Source organism: Lithobates pipiens, unplaced genomic scaffold, assembly GCF_037356315.1.
Source record: "Lithobates pipiens isolate NorthernLeopardFrog02 unplaced genomic scaffold, aLitPip1_a1.2 Scaffold_13, whole genome shotgun sequence".
NCBI classification, from domain to species: Eukaryota; Metazoa; Chordata; class Amphibia; order Anura; family Ranidae; genus Lithobates; species Lithobates pipiens.
The window spans coordinates 250,911,503-250,932,869 of record NW_027507718.1 but is presented as its reverse complement, the minus strand read 5'-3'; the positions used below and the strand labels follow the sequence as shown (position 1 = coordinate 250,932,869).

The window sequence follows — 21,367 nt, the reverse complement described above, 5'->3', positions numbered from 1 at the left end:
GGGGATGTGAAATATTTACATACAGCAATGTAATCTGTAAGATTACATTATACTGTATGTATAGTGAGTGTTTCACTTTTTAAATTTGGCGCCGATCTCCATCCCCGTGCGTCGCAACGCTCGCAGGGCACGGAGATCGGCTCCGTGATAAATCGAGCGAGACACGGTTCGCTCGTACAGCGGGGAGACAACGCTGGATCCGAGGGAGAAGGTAAGTAAACCTCCTCCTGGATCCAGCAATGCAGTCCCGAGTCTGGCTTGGGGCTACCGCTAATGGTACAAAAATTCCACCCCGAGCCAGACTCGGGAAGACCGTCAGGGGGGTTAAAGTAGAAAAGGCAAAACTTTTTTTTTTTTTCATTTTGGATAGAGTTGGGGCGGATTATAACCCCTATCGGATTTTTTATTTTTTTTTGCCATCTGTGTCCCATTGCAAAGCATTCCATTCACTTCCTGTCCCATAGCCAAACAGGAAGTGAGAGGAAATCTCTGCAAACAAAGAAAAAATCTTTGGGGACCCCCAGGCCACCAGAACTAGTGTCCCTAATAGAAGATTTCCCTCCTATTAGTTTTTTGGGGACAACTCAAAAATTTGAGATTTTCTTTTACTTCCACTTTCAATGATAATGATAAATAGGGCAAATAGAGAGGGTGCATCTTCCTAATGGGGGCACAGGCAGCAATAGAAACTGACTGGTGTTCTAATCCCTCTCCACTCTATCCAAAACAAAAAAAAAAGGTTTTGCCTTTAGTTACACTTTAAAGATGAAAGTGAAGGAAAATCTCCACCAGACACACAGACATAATCAAATTTACTATTCACGGAGTGCTGATTCGTTTTAAAGAATTACTGCAAGCTTATACTTTGGTGATGTGTTATCAAATAACTATATTTTACCTGTAGTGCCAGGGCTTTTTTTTCACCTGGATAATCATCTTTTTCTTTCTTAACATTCTTTGTTTTCTTAGGTTGTGGTTGAATGTCTTTGGAAAGCTTCTGGACTTTTGCACTGACTTCCTGGGAGAACCTTTACAATGAAACAGAATAAAACATAATTATGCATGGTTACTATTAGACATGTGCGATTAGTTTAGTATGAATCGAAACTTCATAGGAATTTCCCTAAATTCGTACATTCGGGAGGATCCGAAATATGAATTGCTATGCTTCCAAATTTTGTACGAAATTTTGTTTACGAATTTTGAGTCCAAATTCCGTTACAACTATGTTTTGTTGACCAGACCAGGGGTTTTCTTATGCTGCTGAGGGAGGGTTGGGAAAATGACCTTTTTAAATATGGCAGTGGGAGACTGGTACTGGTAGTTGATGGGAAATTCAGAACCGGACAAAATAAGAATTTCCGTTAATTACGATTATTCGTTATGATGAAGTTAAAAACCCAGGAAGCCAACACAGCACAGGGATGGTGGGAGCCCCTCAATAATGAGCACAGCACAGGGATGTGCATTTATTTTTATGACACAATTTCTGATTCATACACACCTCTCAGAAAATCCATCCTTCTTAAACAGGTCATGCTGCAGCAAAGTCGCACAGGGTGGCCTCTTGTCTGGGTCAATTTGTAAGCAATTCTGCAACACAAGATAATGATAGTTATTTAAAGTGTTCCCATTAGTATTTTAACCATGGTGTTTTAAGTGTTTCAGTAGTGTACAATGGCCTAATTTAAATCAAAGCCAACTTAAAAAAATACTTGATATCAATATGCAATTAAAACATGTAATTATAGCATCCAACACAAATACTGCATTTCTTTCTACCTGTTCTAAATTTACATGCAAACTAAGGCAGCCCATACATAATTTTCTTTTTTTTAACTAGCAGGTTGAACGAAAAACAACAGATCCGAATCACTACCACTGAGTTATTGTAGTTTGACAGCAGGGAAACGTCCCCACCATCAGAATACATTGATCGATCGAGTAAAACCCAGCAGGGAGGTTGTACAGAAGTCGATCAGTAGAGTGACTTCTGTACAACCAGCCTGCCTATACATGGATTAAAACCCAACTGGTCCCTTCTAAACTAGTCAAATTTCGATCCAGGTATCACTGGCTTAAGCTGTCCAGAAAGTGACAGCGACAGGATTTAAGACAAACCCCAACATCTGTCACTGTCATTTTTTTAACCAAATTGATCTGCCTGAAAATTAAAAATAAAAGCATGTGCAGAAAAAAAAAGTAACTAAATATGTTAAATAAATATGTTAAACACATACAGTTATCAGAATATAATTTGTTTTTCATCCTGAGCAACGGCAGCGAATAGGGTCCATGTATGCTGTACACATGTATTTTTTAGCATAAATGTTTACATGCATTCGGTGTAAAAAAACAGTATGCATGCAAGGTAATGAATACAGATACTTACTATTTTTGATTTACACAGCTAAACACTGCAGACCAAAATGGATCAAAAATGGAGCAGTGTGCATAAGCCCATAACATGCAATATTGCCACATTCAGATCCATATAAATATAGATCAGTATGCAGCAAATTGTATACCCATGAGCATTACCCCTAACACAGAACAAAATGTTCCACAATGTGTATAAATGCCTATACCAATTAGAAGGATGCTGTTTTTAGTGTGTATTTGATGAACAGTGAGCACGATTTGCTAAAACTGGTTCACTCAAAATCTGGTCTAGCTGTGCACGGTAGTGAATCAGCTTCTAACTTTAGCTTGTTCAATTAAGCTTTGGCAATAAGCCCTTGTTCACATTGGGTCAAATTGATATGTGATTTGACATGTCAAATTGGAGGCTATTGCCGGCAACGGCACTGTCCGACACAGACTTTGCAATGCCACAACGATTCCCAAAAGTAGTTCCTGGACTACTTTTGGTGACTTTGGGTTAGACATCTGTGCATGAACCCACACAGATGTCTTTCAAATCACCCCAAAGTCGCACTGTAATGCGGGTTTTGTAATTGTGCGAGTTCAACTGATCTCATACGATTTCAATCTCGCCCTCGGTGTAAAAGAGGGCTAAAACCTGGTTTCCTTGTAGAGTTGTACCATATATTGCACTCTCCAGGTTTAGTTAATAACCCCCACTGATCGCTATCAGAAGGTTCTCCCAGCATAGGATTCCAAAAAGCTCAAGAAATATTGAATAAGAAAAAACAAACAGTTGTCAACTAGTAAACATATTATTTTATTAGGAAGGTCTAAAAGGAAATTATAATGTTGTATATTAGGCGGTATATGGCACACTGGTGGTGTTGGTTACCAAAAGAGACAAAACCTTGACCATAAATGAAACAGACTGGCATAGTGTAAGATCCTCAAAAAAAAACTTTAGTTGGTTTAAATAAATATATTTCACTCACGAAAGTTATAAAAATACGTGCTTCTCTCATTTCCATAAGGAACATCTCAATGACCAGCAAATGGACTCATACATCCATTAGTGCTTCAGTTAAAAATCAACCTCTAATATACTGACACAATTTGAGACAGCACTTCTTCATCAGAGCCAACTTCTGGGATATTATATTTATTTTAATCAATTAAAGATTTTTGAGAATCCTACACAATGTTGAATGTTGATCTAATACATTATGTTGAAGAAATAACTTTGGCCGACATAAACTTGTAGGTTACATTGCTGTTGAGTGCTGACATTAGTTTATCATTTTTGGTGAAAAGCTTGACCAAATAGCCAGAATCAAAAGATGATTACAATCAGCCCTTTAGGCCCCAACTATGGCTGTGAGTGAACAGTAGTGTTGCCTAAATAAAATATCAGCTATTAACTTTTATACTATAATCTGTAATAAAATGATAGATGGAATCAGTTCATTTACTATGAATAACACAGTCACATCACTCTGCACTGGATTTTAAAGGTGAGCCAAACATAGAATAAGATACACAACATCAATCATAATGAACACATTATTATTTGTATATTATTATGTAATACCTTGGCTAAATCTAATATGAGAGAAGAAAGCTTAGGATATCGTCTTTCAAGAGGTTCAACCTCTTTAATTTCTGGCAAGGTCACTCCGGCGAATAGTGGGTTCTTATAGAAGAGATCCTGAAGTCGTGGTGTTAGGTTACCTACAATATACAGTTAAGTGATCTGTAATTTGCAAATGTAATGACAGTATGTTTATTGTGAAATTATTTCATTGACAGACATATCATTATCAGCCAAGTCTTCTGTGATGCTCGCTTAATGAAACATTTGTATACAAACTCACATTATCCTTGATTACCATTGTGTTTATTAATCTGACACAGGACAGCAGGGTTTATGTCATTTTATAGTGTTATCTTGTAACTGACAAAAAATATTAACTTTGCTATTTTGACATGCCATGACGGACAGTGATCTAAGCAGCCACCAAAGCATGCATTTGAAATTTTATAAATTATTAAAAAAACTGCTTGACTTTATTACATCTTTTTCTGCTCGTATTAATGATTAATATGAGAGGAATTCCCATATTTGCAGCTGTCACTGTAACAGGGATCTCATGACCCTTATATACATGTGGCTGCAGGGCGGGATAGCCTCAGCTTCTTATGATTGGCTGGGTGCCGTGACAGCTTCCTGGTGGGATAGCTCAGGTAGGTTCAGCCTAGGATCCAAACACACCTGAGCTCATCCCTAGCATATATGTTTCTGTTAATGAAAATATTCATATCATATAATAATAATATAAATATTATATCACGCATTTACTCTTTTATAAATATAGCTGTAGAAAAGTGTACATTTTCTCATATAAACAGGCCTACTATCCTCAGTGATATTTTCTTTTGTTCACAGTTGATGCGGTGAGGCTGATTTACTAAAACAGATGAAAATGTCTCAATTAATGTTAGCTGTGTATACTTTGAATACCCAAGCATGTTTTTCACATGATTGGGTAAATTAAGTGAATCTGAACTCAATTTATTGAGTAAAGATCCTGAACTCCTTTAGTAAATCAGCATGATTGTTTTTGCACATTGACACAAAATCCCATTAGGCAGATATAAAGAACAATAAAAAAATTGAATACACTGCCAAGAGTCCCAAAACGTCAACTCATGATACATACAGTTATCTCAATATGCTGTCCAGGTGGTTAGTAATGACCCAACCATCTTAACCAAGCACAGAAGGAGAAGTCCTATTGTGAAACTACTCTAAATTCAAAGACTGCAGATCAACGAAAAGCTCAGCAGATTCCACAAATTATAATTATATAATTATTAATTATAATTATACCCACTCACAAAAATCATTGTAATAATTGTTTACTATAAATATATAATTTCCCAGCTTTTCAAAATGTGCAACACAAATGGATTATATATATTTATAACACAATAAGCATTTGACCTGCTATCTTTCCATAGCCCTCCGTCTTTTGATTCTCTATCCTCTATACTTTCTTGCTTTACTGGGTTCCAGTTTAACTTTGAGATGCACATATGAAGCCTAGGCTATCTCCTAAATAGTTCAGTTCTTCATCCAAACAATATTGTTTCACACCATCCCACTTCTTTTTTGTCTGTAACTCTGTGAACCGGCAATGCACCCACGGGTTGTTTTGCAGCCTTAAAGTGGTTGTAAACCCTTACAAACCACTTTGACCTACAGGTAAGCCTAGATTAAGGCTTACCTGTAGGTCCAAGAAATATCTCCTAAACCTACACGGTTTAGGAGATATTTGCCGAAAGACAGGCACCGCTGTCTACGGCGCATGCACTGAGCGTGCCGCAGTTAACGGCGATATGCCTCGAGTGGCGGCTCCCGTGCGCATGCGCGGGAGTGATGTCATCGCGTCTCCGACGAATGACAGCGACGGAGCAGCAAGACCCACCAAAAAGATGGAGGCTCCGGACTACAGGGGACATCGGTGACTTCGCTGGCTCCTGTGTCAGGTAAGTGACACATAATGGACTACTATGCAATGCATAATAGTCCATTATGCTTTACCTTTGCAGGGAATCAAAGAGGAAGTAAACCCATCAGGGTTTACTTCCTCTTTATGCCCCATACACACTATCAGATATTCTGCTGATTTTTTCCTTCAGATTTACCAAAACCATGTATTGCAAGGGCCTGCCTGATTGCATACAAATTGAAGCTCCTAAAGTTTGACCTCATATTATATGGTTTTGGTAAATATGAAGGAAAAAAATCAGCAGAAAATCTGATAGTGTGTATGGGGCTTTATCCTTATGCCATGTACACACGAGAGGAATGTCCGACAGAAAAAGTCAGATGAGAGCTTTTCATCGTATATTCCGATCGTGTGTATGCCCCATCAGACTTTTTACGTTGAAAATTCTCACAGACCTAGAAATAGAACATGTTCTAAATATTTCTGACGGAACCAATTCCTATCATCTGTATGCTGTTCTGACGGACCAAAAACAACGCATGCTCTGAAGCAAGTAGGAGACAGAAGCTATTGGCTACTGGCTATTGAACTTCCTTTTTCTAGTCCCGTCGTACATGTTATATGTCACCGCGTTCTTGACGGTCAGACTTTGGTGTGATCGTGTGTACGCAAGACAGGTTCAGCGGAATTCCGTTGGAACACCGTCAGAAAAACCTTCATAGTTTATTCAGACGGTAAAACTGGTCGTGTACAGGGCATAACTGTCTCAAGGAAAATTACATGAACGTTCTCATTTAAAGCAGTTACCACCCATTCCAGCAATATTTGGTCTGCACGAGAGTTACATCCACCTCCATTTGTCTTTACATTTGACACTTCTGGCAGTGTCAGATGCTTGCATCCTCTGCCACACTCCTGGAAGTGTGTTGGATGTAAACAGGCCGTTGCTCTGCAAAAGACTCAGTATAAACCTCTTTTGCAGGTTGCTCTTTTTGACATTAAACTCAACGACAAAATCGCTTTAGGCATATTTGCTTTGTTTGCAGGGCACAAGCCCAGATTTAGGAAGAGAAGGCCTGTGTCGGTAGAGACAAAGAGGTGACTTTTCCTTGGATAATTATTGTTCACAAATAGTTTACCATGATCAGTACAAAATACATTCAACCCTTATAAGCCTATTTAAATTTTTCACAATATTCTGAAACAGGTTAGGACCACTAAAGCAAAGAAGTGTTCTATGTAAAAGAGGTGATCCTAGCAAAGAGATGATACTTTGGTTGTGTGCCTACAGAATTCATTGATGGAAATTCAGCTCGGACTAGATAGTATTAGTAGCTGTACATACTGTATAACAAATTAATACCATGCTCACCAATTGTTATTGTTATTGTATTGTATTGTATTGGTATTGTTAATTGAAATACTGTAATTGCTGTTATTTATGTTTTACATGCATTTAATAAGGAAATTAAATATACCTTGGCATTTAATGATATGGTATAATTGATCGATATCGGAGTCCCCAGGAAAAAGTGGTTCCCCAGTAAGCATTTCTGTTACCAAGCAGCCAATTGCCCATATATCAACAGCTCTGGTAAGAAAATGACAACAGTATTAGTTACTGAAAAACTTTCACAATCAAGAAACTTATACTATTGTACATTATTGCAAAATCATCTTACTTGCCGTACTTGATGTCCCCAACCAAAAGCTCTGGAGCTCTGTACCATCGTGTGGCCACATAATCTGTGTAAACCTCCCCTGGGGCAGCCAATGTACGAGCGAAACCAAAATCACACAATTTTACCACACCAGAATGGGAAACCAATATGTTTTCTGGCTTTATGTCTCGATGGATGATCTAAAGAAAGAAGTCAAGTTTAAAGTTTACAAAACATTATAGAAATAATCAATTTCAACCAGTGGGTTGAGCTAAAAAAACTGAATAGATTCCCCCCATCTACACATTCAAGGTGGATGGGGGAATCCTCTCTGCTGAGACATTGTATTCTGGCAGTTGCCAGAATACACAGTTTAGCATTGTGGGCTATAGCTTGCAGTGCTGATTGAGTGGGGAAAACCCAACAGGGCAGTTGTACAGAAGTCGATCGGTAGATCAACTTTTGTACAACCACAGTGGCCATACTTGGATTAAAATTTGTATCCATATTGGCCTTAGTCTAGCCACACATGTCCTGATTTCTCTCCTTTAGCCTGGGGGGTTGAATGCGAGAAATCAATAGATTCCCTTATCAAAGCTAATTAGTGTGCATGAAGGAATCTCCTCTGTTGGCTATTGTATTCTGATAGCCACTGCTCCTGAAAAGTGAATGCATCTGATTGGCTGTTCAACTTAGAAGTTTCCACCAGGCTCCTTTGATTTTCAGATGGAAATCTGCAGAGCCAGGTGGGGACGTCAGGTGCTGGAATCTCGGACAATTCATCAGGAATTGGCAACAATTCAAGTAATGTATGGCCACTTTTGTCCTATTTGTTGTTTGCTTCACAATAATAAAAACAATATCTTCAAAGTTGTGGGCATGTTCTGTAAATTAAATGATGCAAATCCTCAAACAATCCATGTTAATTCCAGGTTGTAAGGCAACAAAACACAAAAAAGTGGGGTGAATATTTTTGCTAGGCATGATAGTATGAAGTCTTACCATGTCCTGGGTGTTGTCACTGTTCTGACAACTCCTGCCTATTCTTGTATATAGCATGTTGTCAGCTTAAAAAACACTGGTTTGGTGAGTAAAAAGTTGCTTCCTGCAGATGCAGTCAAGTGTGGCCAGTGCAGAGGCAGGATTATATTATATCAAGTCTAAACCCTACTGTTGTTATTGTTTTTTTCACCCTTAAACAGACCAGGCATACTTGTTTTGCAAATACGTATGTAATACTTGAGATATATACATAGACGGACAATTTATCCCTAGGTGCCGGTTCACACCAGAACTTACTGCGGGATAGGCGCGTTCCATGCACATTTCCCACACCGTATTCAAACAATTTTTGCGATTAGATGTGTTGTTGTTTACATTGTTAATGGCACCCCAAACATAGATTGTAAACACAATGAGTTTGCAGGTACCAGATTGCATGGTACTGCATGCGCTACTTTTTGGGCAGCCCATTGGCTGCCAAATTGTATTGCAGGGGAACGCACAAGAACCAGGGTGGGCTGGTGGGAACTATTTTCAGGTTCTTTAATAGACAAGTCGAGTTTAGAGTTGCCTATGAACATTTTCTTAGGATGATTTCTGCAGCCACGGTTGAGCCTTTTTAGAATGTATACAGTACATACATCTCCATCCAGGAAGGTATGGGGTTTTAAAAAAACTGTATAAACGTATTGTAAATTTAAATTATCAGTCATTACAAGTGGCCACGTTTGCTGCACATTGATCTTTATAAAGCCATTGTTAGATAATGACCACTGGGTAATATGCACATTTTAATTCTCAGTAATTAACAGCTGTAAGCAACTCCCCTCCAATCAAACACAAATGCTTGTTCATAAGCATAGATGTACAATGGTAACAGCCTGGTAAAACCAATAATGCAGTGTATGTGACCCGAAAAAAGAAATGTATGTGAAGTCCATTGTGCTCTTCCTAATTTATTTAAATTAATAATAATCACAATAAACACAATAAACTAAAGGCATAAGGAAGATTAATTTATTAGGATACTGCAATGTATACATTTTTGTATGCTGTGCCACCTTGTTTTGAAATTTAGTATTAGTAGCACAAATAGAGAAGAAAATAATGAGTGGCTACATATAATTAACAACTGTATTTCACCAATTTTGTCTGCAAATAAATGTAAACATCAGTGAGACACAGGCTAAGCTTTTCATTACAAGAGGTGTGCAGGAGCTGAATAGTCTTCTGTTACTATATAGAAGCGCCTTAATTAAAGTTAACCGTATCAGCCCCAGAAGATTTTACCCCCTTCCTGGCCAGAGCACTTTTTACAATTTGGCACTGCGTCGCTTTAACTGACAATTGGGCGGTTGTTTGCTGTACCCAAATTAAATTTGTGTCCCTTTTTTTCCCACAAATAGAGCTTTCTTTTGGTGGTATTTGATCACATCTGCAGTTTTTATTTTTTGCGCTATAAACAAAAAAACGTCAATTTTGAAAAAAAAAATATTTTTTTACTTTTTGCTATAATAAATATCCCCCAATTAAAAAAAATAATAATAAATTCTTCATCAATTTAGGCCAATATGTATTCGTCTACATATTTTTGGTAAAAAAAAAAACGCAATAAGCTTATATTGATTGGTTTGCGCAAAAGTCATAGTGTCTATGAACTATGGAACAGATTTAATGCATTTTTATTTTTTTACTAGTAATGGTGGTGATCTGTGATTTCTTGCAGTATTGCGACATTGTGACGGACAGATCGAACACTTTTGACTCATTTTTGGACTATTGACATTTACACGGAGGTCAGTGCTATAAAAATGCACTGATTACTGTGTAAATGACACTAGTAGGGAAGAGGTTAACACTAGGTGGCGATCAAGGGGTTAACTTTGTGTTCCCTCAGTGTGTTCTAACTGTATTAGGATAGGACTGAAGAGGCGAGGAGACATTTCACTATTTCTACATAGTAGGAGCAAACGACATGTCTCCTCTCCTCTGAGAGCACAGGGATTTGTGTATTTACACACAAATCTCTGTGTTGGCGCTTGTGCATGTGATCACGCATGGCCTGCGGCGATTGCGACCGCCGGCCACTCATATCAGGTCCCCCTCTGGTATCTCTTAAAGGAACCCCGTACCTGCATGGAGTTTCATGCAGGAGAGCCATTCGGCCCCCATATATAGATGTAAGTCGGTTGAGAACTGGTTCATTTGTATCATTTGTACAATACAACAGATGTCAGTATCTGCCCCTTCTTCGTCAAAGCCACCCCTGCCTCTCTGATGCACTGCTGGAGCCCTTGAAAAAATTGTACAGTTTTGGGGCATACATATATAGTCTCCCATAATGCAGTGATTAGTGTCTAAGTAATCTCAAAGCCCAAATATTGCCTCGAGAGAACGGGTTTTCAAAAAAAGTATTTTTGTGTAGGGTTTTTCTCCAGCAGTAGATTGGAAGGTTTGTGGTGTTGCCAACATAGGAACAGAAACCCTGGGGTGCCTTCTATATTGCACCATTCTTAGTTTGTTTTAGGCTGGGTTCACACTACTCCAACATTAAATTTTTTATGACTTCCAATCTGACTTTGCCCTGCAAAATCTGTCAAACATCGGTCAGACATCAGTTAGACTTTAATGAAGGGGATCCGACTTGATATGAGTACAACTTGGGTCTGGTATTGATTTTGGTTTGGTTTTTTCAATGCTAACATGCCTCTGAGCACAAGTCACATGTCACAAGTTGGATTAGTTAAGATGCTGATCCAACTTGGATACGACTTCAATGATATTCAATGGGCTGAAATTGGACCAAATCTCACCAAAGTAGTGCAGGAATCCTTTCCCAAAGTTGGACCAGTTAAGATGGTTCTCATAGGGAATCATTGATTTATACACATCATGCAACATGTGCTCTCATAGTCAGGATGTATGTCCAGTGTGAACCGGGCCTTATACATGTTTCCTTTAAATCAGGTTTACCTTAACCTAGAGGTTTTACCCATCGGACTTGCTGCACACAGGCCTTTGGAAACTATCCAAGACCCGCATGCCATTAACTTTGTTTATAGCGGCCTAAAAGGTAGATCCAGCATTCCATTACTAACCACATTTTTGGTTCCATGTACAGTAGCTGTATGACCAGCAATCCTGGATTGTATATTTGCATATGACAGCATTGCTTAGTGCAGTGGAAAGCATCTGGGTAGGACACTTTCCCTACGGCAAAATAGCCAACTATGGATTTACACTCAGGTCAAATCCTGCTAATCCTTTCAGTCACCACTACTATCTTATCTTCCACGCAGAATGTGGTGTTAACCTGTCCTTATGACAGGTAAATGTTAATCTAGGCTTTTGTCAGGCTTCAAATGGGGTATTATAAAGTACACTGAAGTGGAAACAATGTGCAACACATCAATAAATATTACTTGCTGGCAACAACTTGTGCTATTGTGCTACTCACATTGTGACTGTGGCAAAATCCAATTCCTCTGATAATCTGGAACAAATACTTTCGTACTCGGTGGAAGTCCAATCCGCTGGGAAACTGTTCAAGGTCATCAAGCACTGTCCGATCCACAAATTCAAAGACTAAATACCACCGTTTCTTTTTCTTGCAAACTTCTAATAGGTTTACTAGGTTTTCATGGCGCAATTGCTGAGCAGAAAAGAAAAAGGAATTCAAATTAATTGAGAATGGAATGCAAACCTGTTAAATATATTGCTATAACATGTTAACTATGCTATAAATATTACCCAACAAGTGATATTCAAATACCGGTAGCTGGGATGGTCTATAACGGGGTTATTCAATTAAAATTTGTGGAACAGTAAAATTTTCTTCCCGCAGAGGTACGACTGCACATATTTGTGCGATGTCTCAGATACTTTCTATCAAAGTTCGCTCATTTTATAACCCAATCCCATTCTCACATCAGCGTCCACTGTGCCCACATCAATCACCCACTTTACATCAATTTCTTTTATATTAGTATCCACTGTCCCCTTCACATAACCCCCACAAAAACACACACGCACAGCACTGCCCCCTCATCCCCCAACACCACTTGTCTCCCTTTACATCACTACCCCTGCAGCATTGCCCCCCCTTTACATCTCATCTTCCCCCCACAGCACTGCCCCACCTCCAGATCTCCCACCACAGCCCTACCCCTTCACACCCCCCCCCCCCACAGAACTGCCCCCTTTACATCTCCCCCAGTATTGCTCCCCTTTACATCTTCCCCCCCAGAGCTCTGTCCCCTTTACTTCACCCCCCACAACACACAGCACTGCCCCCTTAGAAATCTACCTACCTACCTACCAGCACTGCTTCCTTTACATCCCCCACTTAAAATAAAGAAAAAACACTTTCTGTGCTATGGCTAGTATAATGGTATAAAAAGAATCTAGTAGCGCAATACTTAGGTACAAAATATATCAATATAGAGAGATAATATGTGCAGGGCTTCTGTAACATTAAAAGTGACATACTATACATGCAATGTGACTTGGCTTGTTTTTATTAACTGCAAAAGCATCCTTCACTTGCAGCGATCAAAATAAGTGCAAAAAAAAATATGCTATTGAATTCAGGGAATAATTAAACCGTGTGGTTAGGATGTAAGAGTCCCTAAAACCAAATAATATGGATGTTAGTTCATAGGGGAAAGAGGTCCTTATAGCTGTTCAACGCAGAAGTGTCAGCGGGAAGGGTTCAAGACCATCCAAAGAGCACACCAAGTACACCACCCTTGTACAGCAGTTGGAGGCTTACCAGAAATATATGACCACTAAATAGTGGTGAGACCCACATTAGATCAGTATAAGATTCACAAGGTTCTCTGATCACAGAGTCACAATATGTGTATTCTGGATACCTTTTTCTCCCTCAGAAGCAACAGTTCATGTCCAGATCGCATATAGCAGCCGACGTAAAAACAAACAAAACAGTTCCCATAATGAATTTCAGCTTGCATGATATTAACTTTATTAAAACAGTACTGCTCTCCTTTCAAATCCCCACCTCATATCACAATAATATGCTCTGCCTCCTTCACATCTGCCACCACCTTCAAATCACCCCCCACACAACACTGCCACCTTCATATCACCCCTGCCTTTCCATCCACAGCCATGTCCTTTTGCCTACATTATACAGAGTGGAGAGCAGCCGGGAGGCACAGCAGAACTGGATGAATGGCGGGGGCTGCAGAAGTTAACTTTTTTTTTAACAAGCTGGTGATTGGTTGCTTGAGTCCTAGCATTCAATCATCTGCTAGTTAATAGAAAAAGCTCCCGCCCTCCATCCAGCGCAACTGTGCCTCCCAACCCTCTCATTGGTAGCCCCTGCCTCCCGTTCTCCACGCTGCCTTGAGAATGACAGTGGTGGATGACAGGAGAAAGGAAGGCTCCGGATGGAGCAGCGGGTCAGTCCGCATGCAGCCTGCGGTCCACCATTTAGTGTAAATAGCTGTGTCTTGATTTGGAATCTCTTCATGCTTTAGAGGGAAAAGGCTAGAGGGAAGGCCTCGACACCCATAAAAGTCAATGTCTAAACCCCCGTACACACGGTTGGACATTCCGACGGAAAATGTCAGATCAGACCGGGTTGTCGGATAATCCGACCGTGTGTGGGCTCCATCAGACTTTTTCCGTCGGAATGTCCGACCAACAAAGTTTGAGAGCTGGATATAAAATTGTCCGACAACATGATGTGATCAGACTTTGTCCGATCGTTTGTAGAGAATTCCGATCGGACAAAGTGTCACGCATGCTCAGATCAAATTATGAGACCAAAGCTATTGGCTATTAGCCTGAACGTAGTGCCGTCATAATGAACGAACGGCATCACGTTCCGAACGATCGGATTTTCCGACAACTTTGTCCGACTGTGTGTATGCGACACCAGTTTCGCACAAAATCCGTCGGAATTTGTCTGCTGTTCTTTTGTAAATTGGGACCTAGACCCTGACGCTGCATATTTGACCATTCATGTTTATATGCAGGTCATTAAAAAGATATGTCTGACATCTAGACACAATAAAACCACCTTCCAATGTCTATGGTCAGTTTAAAGTGGTTGTAAACCCATTTTTTATAACTTTATGCTACAGGTAACCCTATATTAAGGCTTACCTGTAGCTACCCTGGATATCTCCTAAACCTGTACTGTTTAGGCGATATCCCCCTGTGTCTGCATGTGCCGCAGTGATTGGCACATGCACACTGAAGCAATGGCAGTGTGCGTTACCGCTGGCTCCCACGCGCATGTTTGGCATTGCAGCTCCGGGAAATCACAGCGCCAGAGCCGCGATACCTGGAAGTAAGCTCTGGGAGAGATGTCCGTGGCCGGGGGGGGGGGGGGGGTCGAGGACAGCTGCAGGGGCTTTAGTGTAAGGTAAGTAATACATAATGAGCTAGTATGCTATGCATACAAGCTCATTATGCCTTTGTCTTGCAGTTTTTTATTTTTTTATTTTTTTAAGGGTTTACAACCACTTTAAGACAATAAACATAGTGATAAACAATCTTTACTGCAATAAAGTGGGACCTATACCCTGATGGTGCATATTTGACCATTCATGACCATTCATGTTTATATGCAGGCCATTAAAAAGATATGTCTGCCATCCAGACCCAATACAACCACCTTCCAATGTCTATGGCCAGTTTAAAGTGGTTGTAAACCCATTTTTATAACTTTATGTTACAGGTAAGCCTATATTAAACCTGTAGCTACCCTGGATATCTCCTAAACCTGTACTGTTTAGGAGATTTCCCCCTGTGTCTGCATGTGCCGAAGTGATTGGCACATGCGCACTGAAGCAATGGCATGTCATGCTGTTGCTTCAGTTAGATGTGCCGCACGCATGTGTGGGAGTGACTTAATTGCGGTTCCGGGCAGAGCCACGATACCCGGACGTAAGCTCCGGGAGAGATGTCCGTGGCTGGGGGGGGGGGGGGGGTTGAGGATGGCTGCGGGGGTTTCCGTGTAAGGTAAGTAATGCATAATGAGCTAGTATGCTATGTTTTTTTTGAGGGTTTACAACCACTTTAAGCCAATAAACACAGTGATAAACAATCTTTACAGTTATAAACAATCTTTACAGTTATAAACAATCTTTACAGCGATAAAGTGCCCCTAGATTTAAAAGGACAGTTGGCTAGCTCTAGTCTTTCTCAGCAGGGTTTAGTGGAATCCAGGGGTTCCTCCAGAGGTTGCTTGAGAAGAGAGAAATTTCTGCTTCTTACATATGTACTGTAACCAAATACACCAAGGATTGTTTTAACTACCTGTAAGGGTAACATTCTTCCCACTGATTTTCATTGTAAGGAAAATTCTTCCCACTGACCACCAATATAAGGAACATTCTTCTGACTGAAGAACGATTTTGCTAGACAAGTTCTTAGCGATACGCTATACCATATCTATACCATATACCATATCTATGCTGGACTGCTAACACTATTCAGGTGCTTAATGCTATTTGACTGCTATTGCCTACATACACTTGGCTTTTACTATCCCCATACATTGAGGGATGTCTCTTCCCGGCTTTTACATGGTATCTGGCATAAGCAGTATAAGCATACTTCAGATTTTCAGCTATACGCTGATCCTTGCAAGTCAATATCACTGGTTCCTGATAAGTGTACCATGTTAGCTCGAGTGATTAATACAGCGGTTCATTTGAATTTCCCTACACAATTACTGCAATAGTCCTGACTGGGACAAGCTCTGTGTGGACTATTTAATTGTCTAAATCACTCCAACTGCTTCAGTCACCCCACTTGGTTTTGGGTGCATGAGTGTATGTGTGGGGCCCGGCATTTGGCGCCTTAGTGTGACAACGTTGTCAACATTTTATTAGTGGACTGTTTTTAATAGGATATCCTGGGGGGGGGGGGGGGGCATTCCAATAGCATGTTGGAATCTCACCCCTAGTGTTACTGTTTTCAACATTAAATTATTTAATAAAGGTTGTTATTCTATAATTGTATCTTTTCTTTGATATACTGTGGTTGACCCTCATTACTGCTATCTTCAGGGAGACATCTCTTTGTCTCTGATCCTTGGTTTTGCGAATAAACCTTGTCATCTGATCTAGCTGTGGTGCTTTTGGTTCCTGGTCCATTTTTATAAAGGCTAGGGTTGGCTACCATATTAAAATCGCCCAGCCAAATATCTGGTACAGATGAGTATCTGGACATAAAGGAAATGCCCTCTCTTAAAGTGTAACAGGGAGGTACATAGCAGGCTAAAATCAACAGGGGATTACCAGAAATATTGGCTAGTAAGAAAATATATCTACCCTGGGGATCCAGCTCCAACGATCTTATTTCAAAGGGGACTGATTTGGCAATGAGTATGGATACACCCCTGGAGTAGGTAGTATGAGTGGAATGAGTGGTGTGGACTGTGGAACACCCACTCATCCAGGGTTTCTTCAAAACAAACTGCAAAGAGTCAATGACATTACCAACACTATGACATCTGCATGTTGATCTTTCAAAAATGACAGAACAGCAGTGCTTTTTAGTTTATCTCTGTGACCGCAGACATTCCAGGTTAAACATTTCAAGGGGACCATGTGGGGGATAAGGGAAAATATGTGGGCATGGTGGAGATGGAATCCCCAGGTTTTATCAACATATATCTTACAAAAAATAAAACGTTACAGGTCATTAAGACAAGTTTGTGAATTAGCACATAATCATCATGACTCAGGGAGCTGAGTTGCACGTAAATAAGTGTCACCCTATTTCACCCTGTTCTACACACACCCCAACTTGTGTGAGCAAGTGAGTCCCAAACTGTGTAGTAAACAGAACAACCATAAAACAATGCAGCATACTTGAAGAAAAAGAAAAGTCCCCTTTGTCTGTAGTAGTCCACTGGGGGGGGGGGGGGGGGGGGGGGGGGGCAAAAATCATCTGAAGGGCAGTGGATGTAAAGGGACAGCTTGCTTGCTCAGAAGAGGCCTGTAGAGGAGGGATGGCATTATCCAGGTGGCTCAGGCGGTATTCCGTCTCAGAGACCCAGTCCTGCAGCTTGTAAAAATCCTGGCGGATCAAGGAGATGTCTACCTTGACTTTCCTCAACCTTAGATGTTAATGTCACTTGGCAGGTAGAGATTGCTGCCAGCACTTTGAAGAACAAGAGGAGTCACCATTTTCTCCCTGCGAGTTCTTGTCTTGTTGAGAAAGGCTGTTCCAGAGTTCCATCATTTAGTGGATGTCTACCAGACTCACAGGAGAAAAATAGTAGTGAAAACTTCCAAATTAAATAAATCTATGAACATCAATAGCTTTCATGTCACAATTTAGACATTATACCACATTTTCTCATTCTGTTTTTCTCCTGTACTTGTAAATTAAATATATATTACAATATTACATATAACATTGTTCACGTAAAGCGGGAGTTCCGCAGTTTTTTTTTTATGCGTGAGTCACATAAGGACGGTCCCTGCTGTCTCTGGGATCCCTGTGTTTCCCAGCAGACAGTGGGGGCCCCTCAATCCGATGTCCAGAACGACTTTTTTGAACATCCTGTGTGCATGGAGCCTTATTATCACTGCTAAATGTGACAGCCTCCTCCTGGTTGTTAGGTAGCCAGAACCCATCCTAATAACCAGTGATTGAACTCCACCTGACACATTCAGCTATCAGTCAGAAATCCTGATTGACAGGTGAATGTAAACAATCAAAATAAATAAAAATAAAAATGTGGTGGCGTGTACCCCCCCCCCCCCCCCCCCTCACAAAACAAAAACCTATACCAGGCCCTTTAAGTATTTATTTTAGCAGAGTGATGTTTTTTGTAGAACTTTTTTTGTTGTCATGATTTTCACAAGCTGTAGAAAAAGAACACATGAATAAGGAACATGCTCAACTAGTTCAAGTGTAGGTCACACTTTCATCAGGCAGGATGCTGGCAGTTTGCTCATTTTGTCACTCTGCCTGGTATCAGATAACTGGCATTTCTGGCATCTGCTCAGTCATCCAGCCCTAAAGTGAAATTCTACGTGCACTCAGACACTGAACAAGAGGATTTTCCGCCATCTCCATGGAAGTTGTTTATAAATAAAACTGCTAGTCATAAGTGCCATGCATTGTGCTTGTCAACAAACTTCTTCAATACATTAGGATAGTCTTGTAACTGGTACACACTATGAGGTTTTTTTCCCCCATTCAACCCATAAAAAAACTGTCAGCTCCGGTCAAAGCCGCTGTACTAACTATGCAAAGTTTCCATGCTGAGCTGTTGTGTTCTGACAGGGGGACGACCCACCCTGCCAGAAAACTCCGATCAATGCTCTCTGCCATTGACTGATCAGGAGTTGGTCGGCTCCGACAGAAGCCAACCAAACGGCCGGCTTCTGTCAGACAGGGTGGCATGCACATGGACTGAATGTTGGCTTTTTTTTAACCTTTTTTTTTGTCTCCTGACATTTGGCTTGCGCCATTATTTTAATTATATTTTACATATTTTCATTTTGATTACAAGTATTACATTTGTAGTTACTGAAATAAGAACTGTAGTGAACATAAAAATCAACAGTTCACATCCATAAAATCTGGTTTTGTGACCTATGGCAGAAGCAAAGGCAGGCAAAGTTAAACAGCTATTTGCTTATGGCTCGGTTCACACTGGAACCGGCTGCGGCTCGCACAGGAACAATATTTATTTATTCACTTCATATGTATTTATTTGGCACTTTAACATCACTATTTGCACTTTATTGAGTTTTTGATTGCTGTCACTGGTTAGCGCAGCTCCTTTTTTTTGTCTAATGGAAGTAAGACAACCCATACATCAGGGATATGCAATTAGTGGACTTCCAGCTGTTGCAAAACTACAAGTCCCATCATGCTTTTGCCTCTGGATGTCATGCTTGTGGCTGTCAGAGTCTTGCTATGCCTCACGGGACTTGTAGTTCTGCAACAGCTGGAGATGCATATCCCTGCCATACATGATTCGTTTTTAAATTAATTGATCCCCCCCCATCCACACATTCAAGGTGAATAGCGGAATCACTTCCACGGGAGCTTTTGAATTGTGCTGTAATTGTACTCCCCCCCCCTCTATATTGTAAAGCGGTGCGTAAACTGTTGACACTATATATAAATCTATACATCCTTTATAATAATAAAAATTTACAAAGTCTGGTAACTAATAATGCTGAAGAATAGAAAGTAAAGGTAATACATTATGGCTAAGAATGAACAAATTAAAAAGAAAAGCTGATCAACGTCCAGAATCTGGGATCATTTATAAGGTCCAATTTCCAATCCTGACTCAGAGCAGTTGATAAACATGATCTTAGCACCAGGACAAGCATTTCATCCTGCAGATATTTATTGATTATACAGGTAATAACAGGTATGTCAATAACACACATAAGAAAAGAGGTAATATAGTAATTAAATAATGAAGCTCATCAATATACAAATTTGTAGATGTAAAAGGAAAGCATGTAATATTGTACAATTAGGTTATAATCAAATACAACCTACGATTTTGGTGTAGAGTTGTGTAGTAATATAATTAATGTTGTATTGTTTAACCAGACCCATTGGAAATTTTGCGGTAATATTGGAGGAGCAGGTTGTATATAGTAGGATAATGAGTTGTGAAAACAAAATAAGGTAAAGAATAAAGAGGGAGAGTGAAGGGTAGAGAGAGCCGAAAGACGTCCATAGGGTCGGCCTGGATACCAGTACACGTTACAGTACGACTATATGGATATTCAAATATCTAAGTATTTCAACATATAAACCCTCAAGCAATTAAATATCCAGATGTATAAACATCCAAATATCTAAATATTTAAATCAGCTACCATGGCAGAAGGACAGATTCATCAAATGTTGGCAGAAGGGGGTATTTTATCCAGGGGTACCATGTTTTTTCGAAATTTGGAGAGTTGATCTTGTTCGATTGCCACCATTTTGGCGTGAGACATGGACACATTCAATCTATGTTTTGTCTCAGCCATCACCAAAGCGGGGGACTTCCATGCCCTTGCAATCATTTGTTTTACGGCTGTAAGGAGTTGAACAAAGAGTTTGAATTGGATATATGTTAAACATTCTGGTTTTAGATTAAGCAGTGCAGTGGTCAGATCTGGCTGTATCATTAGTTCAAACATTCTGGAAGCAAGTTAAAAAATGTATTTTCAATAAGTTTGGGCTATCGGACAGGTCCACCAAATATGTAGGTGTGTACCTAAGTCAGAGCAGCCACGAAAGCAATGAGCTGAATGAGTAGGCGCAAATTTGCCACTCTAGAAGGCACAAGGTGCCAACGGGTTAAAACTTTATAATTAGCTTCCACCGCCAGGATGTTAGGTGAAGATGATTTAGTTACAGACCAGATCCCAGACCAATCTGTTATAGTTAATGTTCGACCCAGGTCCTCCTCCCATTTCCGGGTGTAGGATGGTTTGTCTAAGTCGAAATTAACTAAAAGTTTGAGTATAGAGGGTGTAGACGGATGAAATCAATTTTCTAGCGTGGGGGTCCTTCATACATACAGATTCAAAGTTAGTAGTCTGGGACAAGGACGTGTCAATATTTATAAAAGGTAATGTCAGAATGTGGTAATTTATAAATCTCAGAGAGTTGGGAAGGGAAGAAAAGACGTAGGAGTGATAAGTTTATGTAGTCTAAGGATGTCTAAGGAGGTCCAAATTTTAAATGATTTGGGAGGGACCAATGCCAGGTAAAAAGCAGGGTTTATAAGGAAGGATAGGAGGGGGTTGTATAAAGATTGTAAATGATGTTTAAATATGAGTTCATCCCATAGGGATATATATGTTTAGTGAT

At 40.0% G+C, this 21,367-nt stretch overlaps 1 protein-coding gene across 1 annotated transcript in view; it reads right to left on the bottom strand.

The window, feature by feature from the left end:
* CDKL2 (cyclin dependent kinase like 2) overlaps nt 1–21,367 on the bottom strand; it is a 73,825-nt gene that overhangs the window by 14,420 nt on the left and 38,038 nt on the right. Inside the window, exons 3-8 of the mRNA XM_077476533.1 lie at nt 11,997–12,191; nt 7,559–7,737; nt 7,355–7,467; nt 3,956–4,095; nt 1,505–1,593; nt 899–1,028 (exon numbers count right to left, since the gene is read on the bottom strand). Of these exons, the coding sequence (XP_077332659.1) occupies nt 899–1,028; nt 1,505–1,593; nt 3,956–4,095; nt 7,355–7,467; nt 7,559–7,737; nt 11,997–12,191 (846 nt within the window). The remainder of the gene's footprint in view (nt 1–898; nt 1,029–1,504; nt 1,594–3,955; nt 4,096–7,354; nt 7,468–7,558; nt 7,738–11,996; nt 12,192–21,367) is intronic.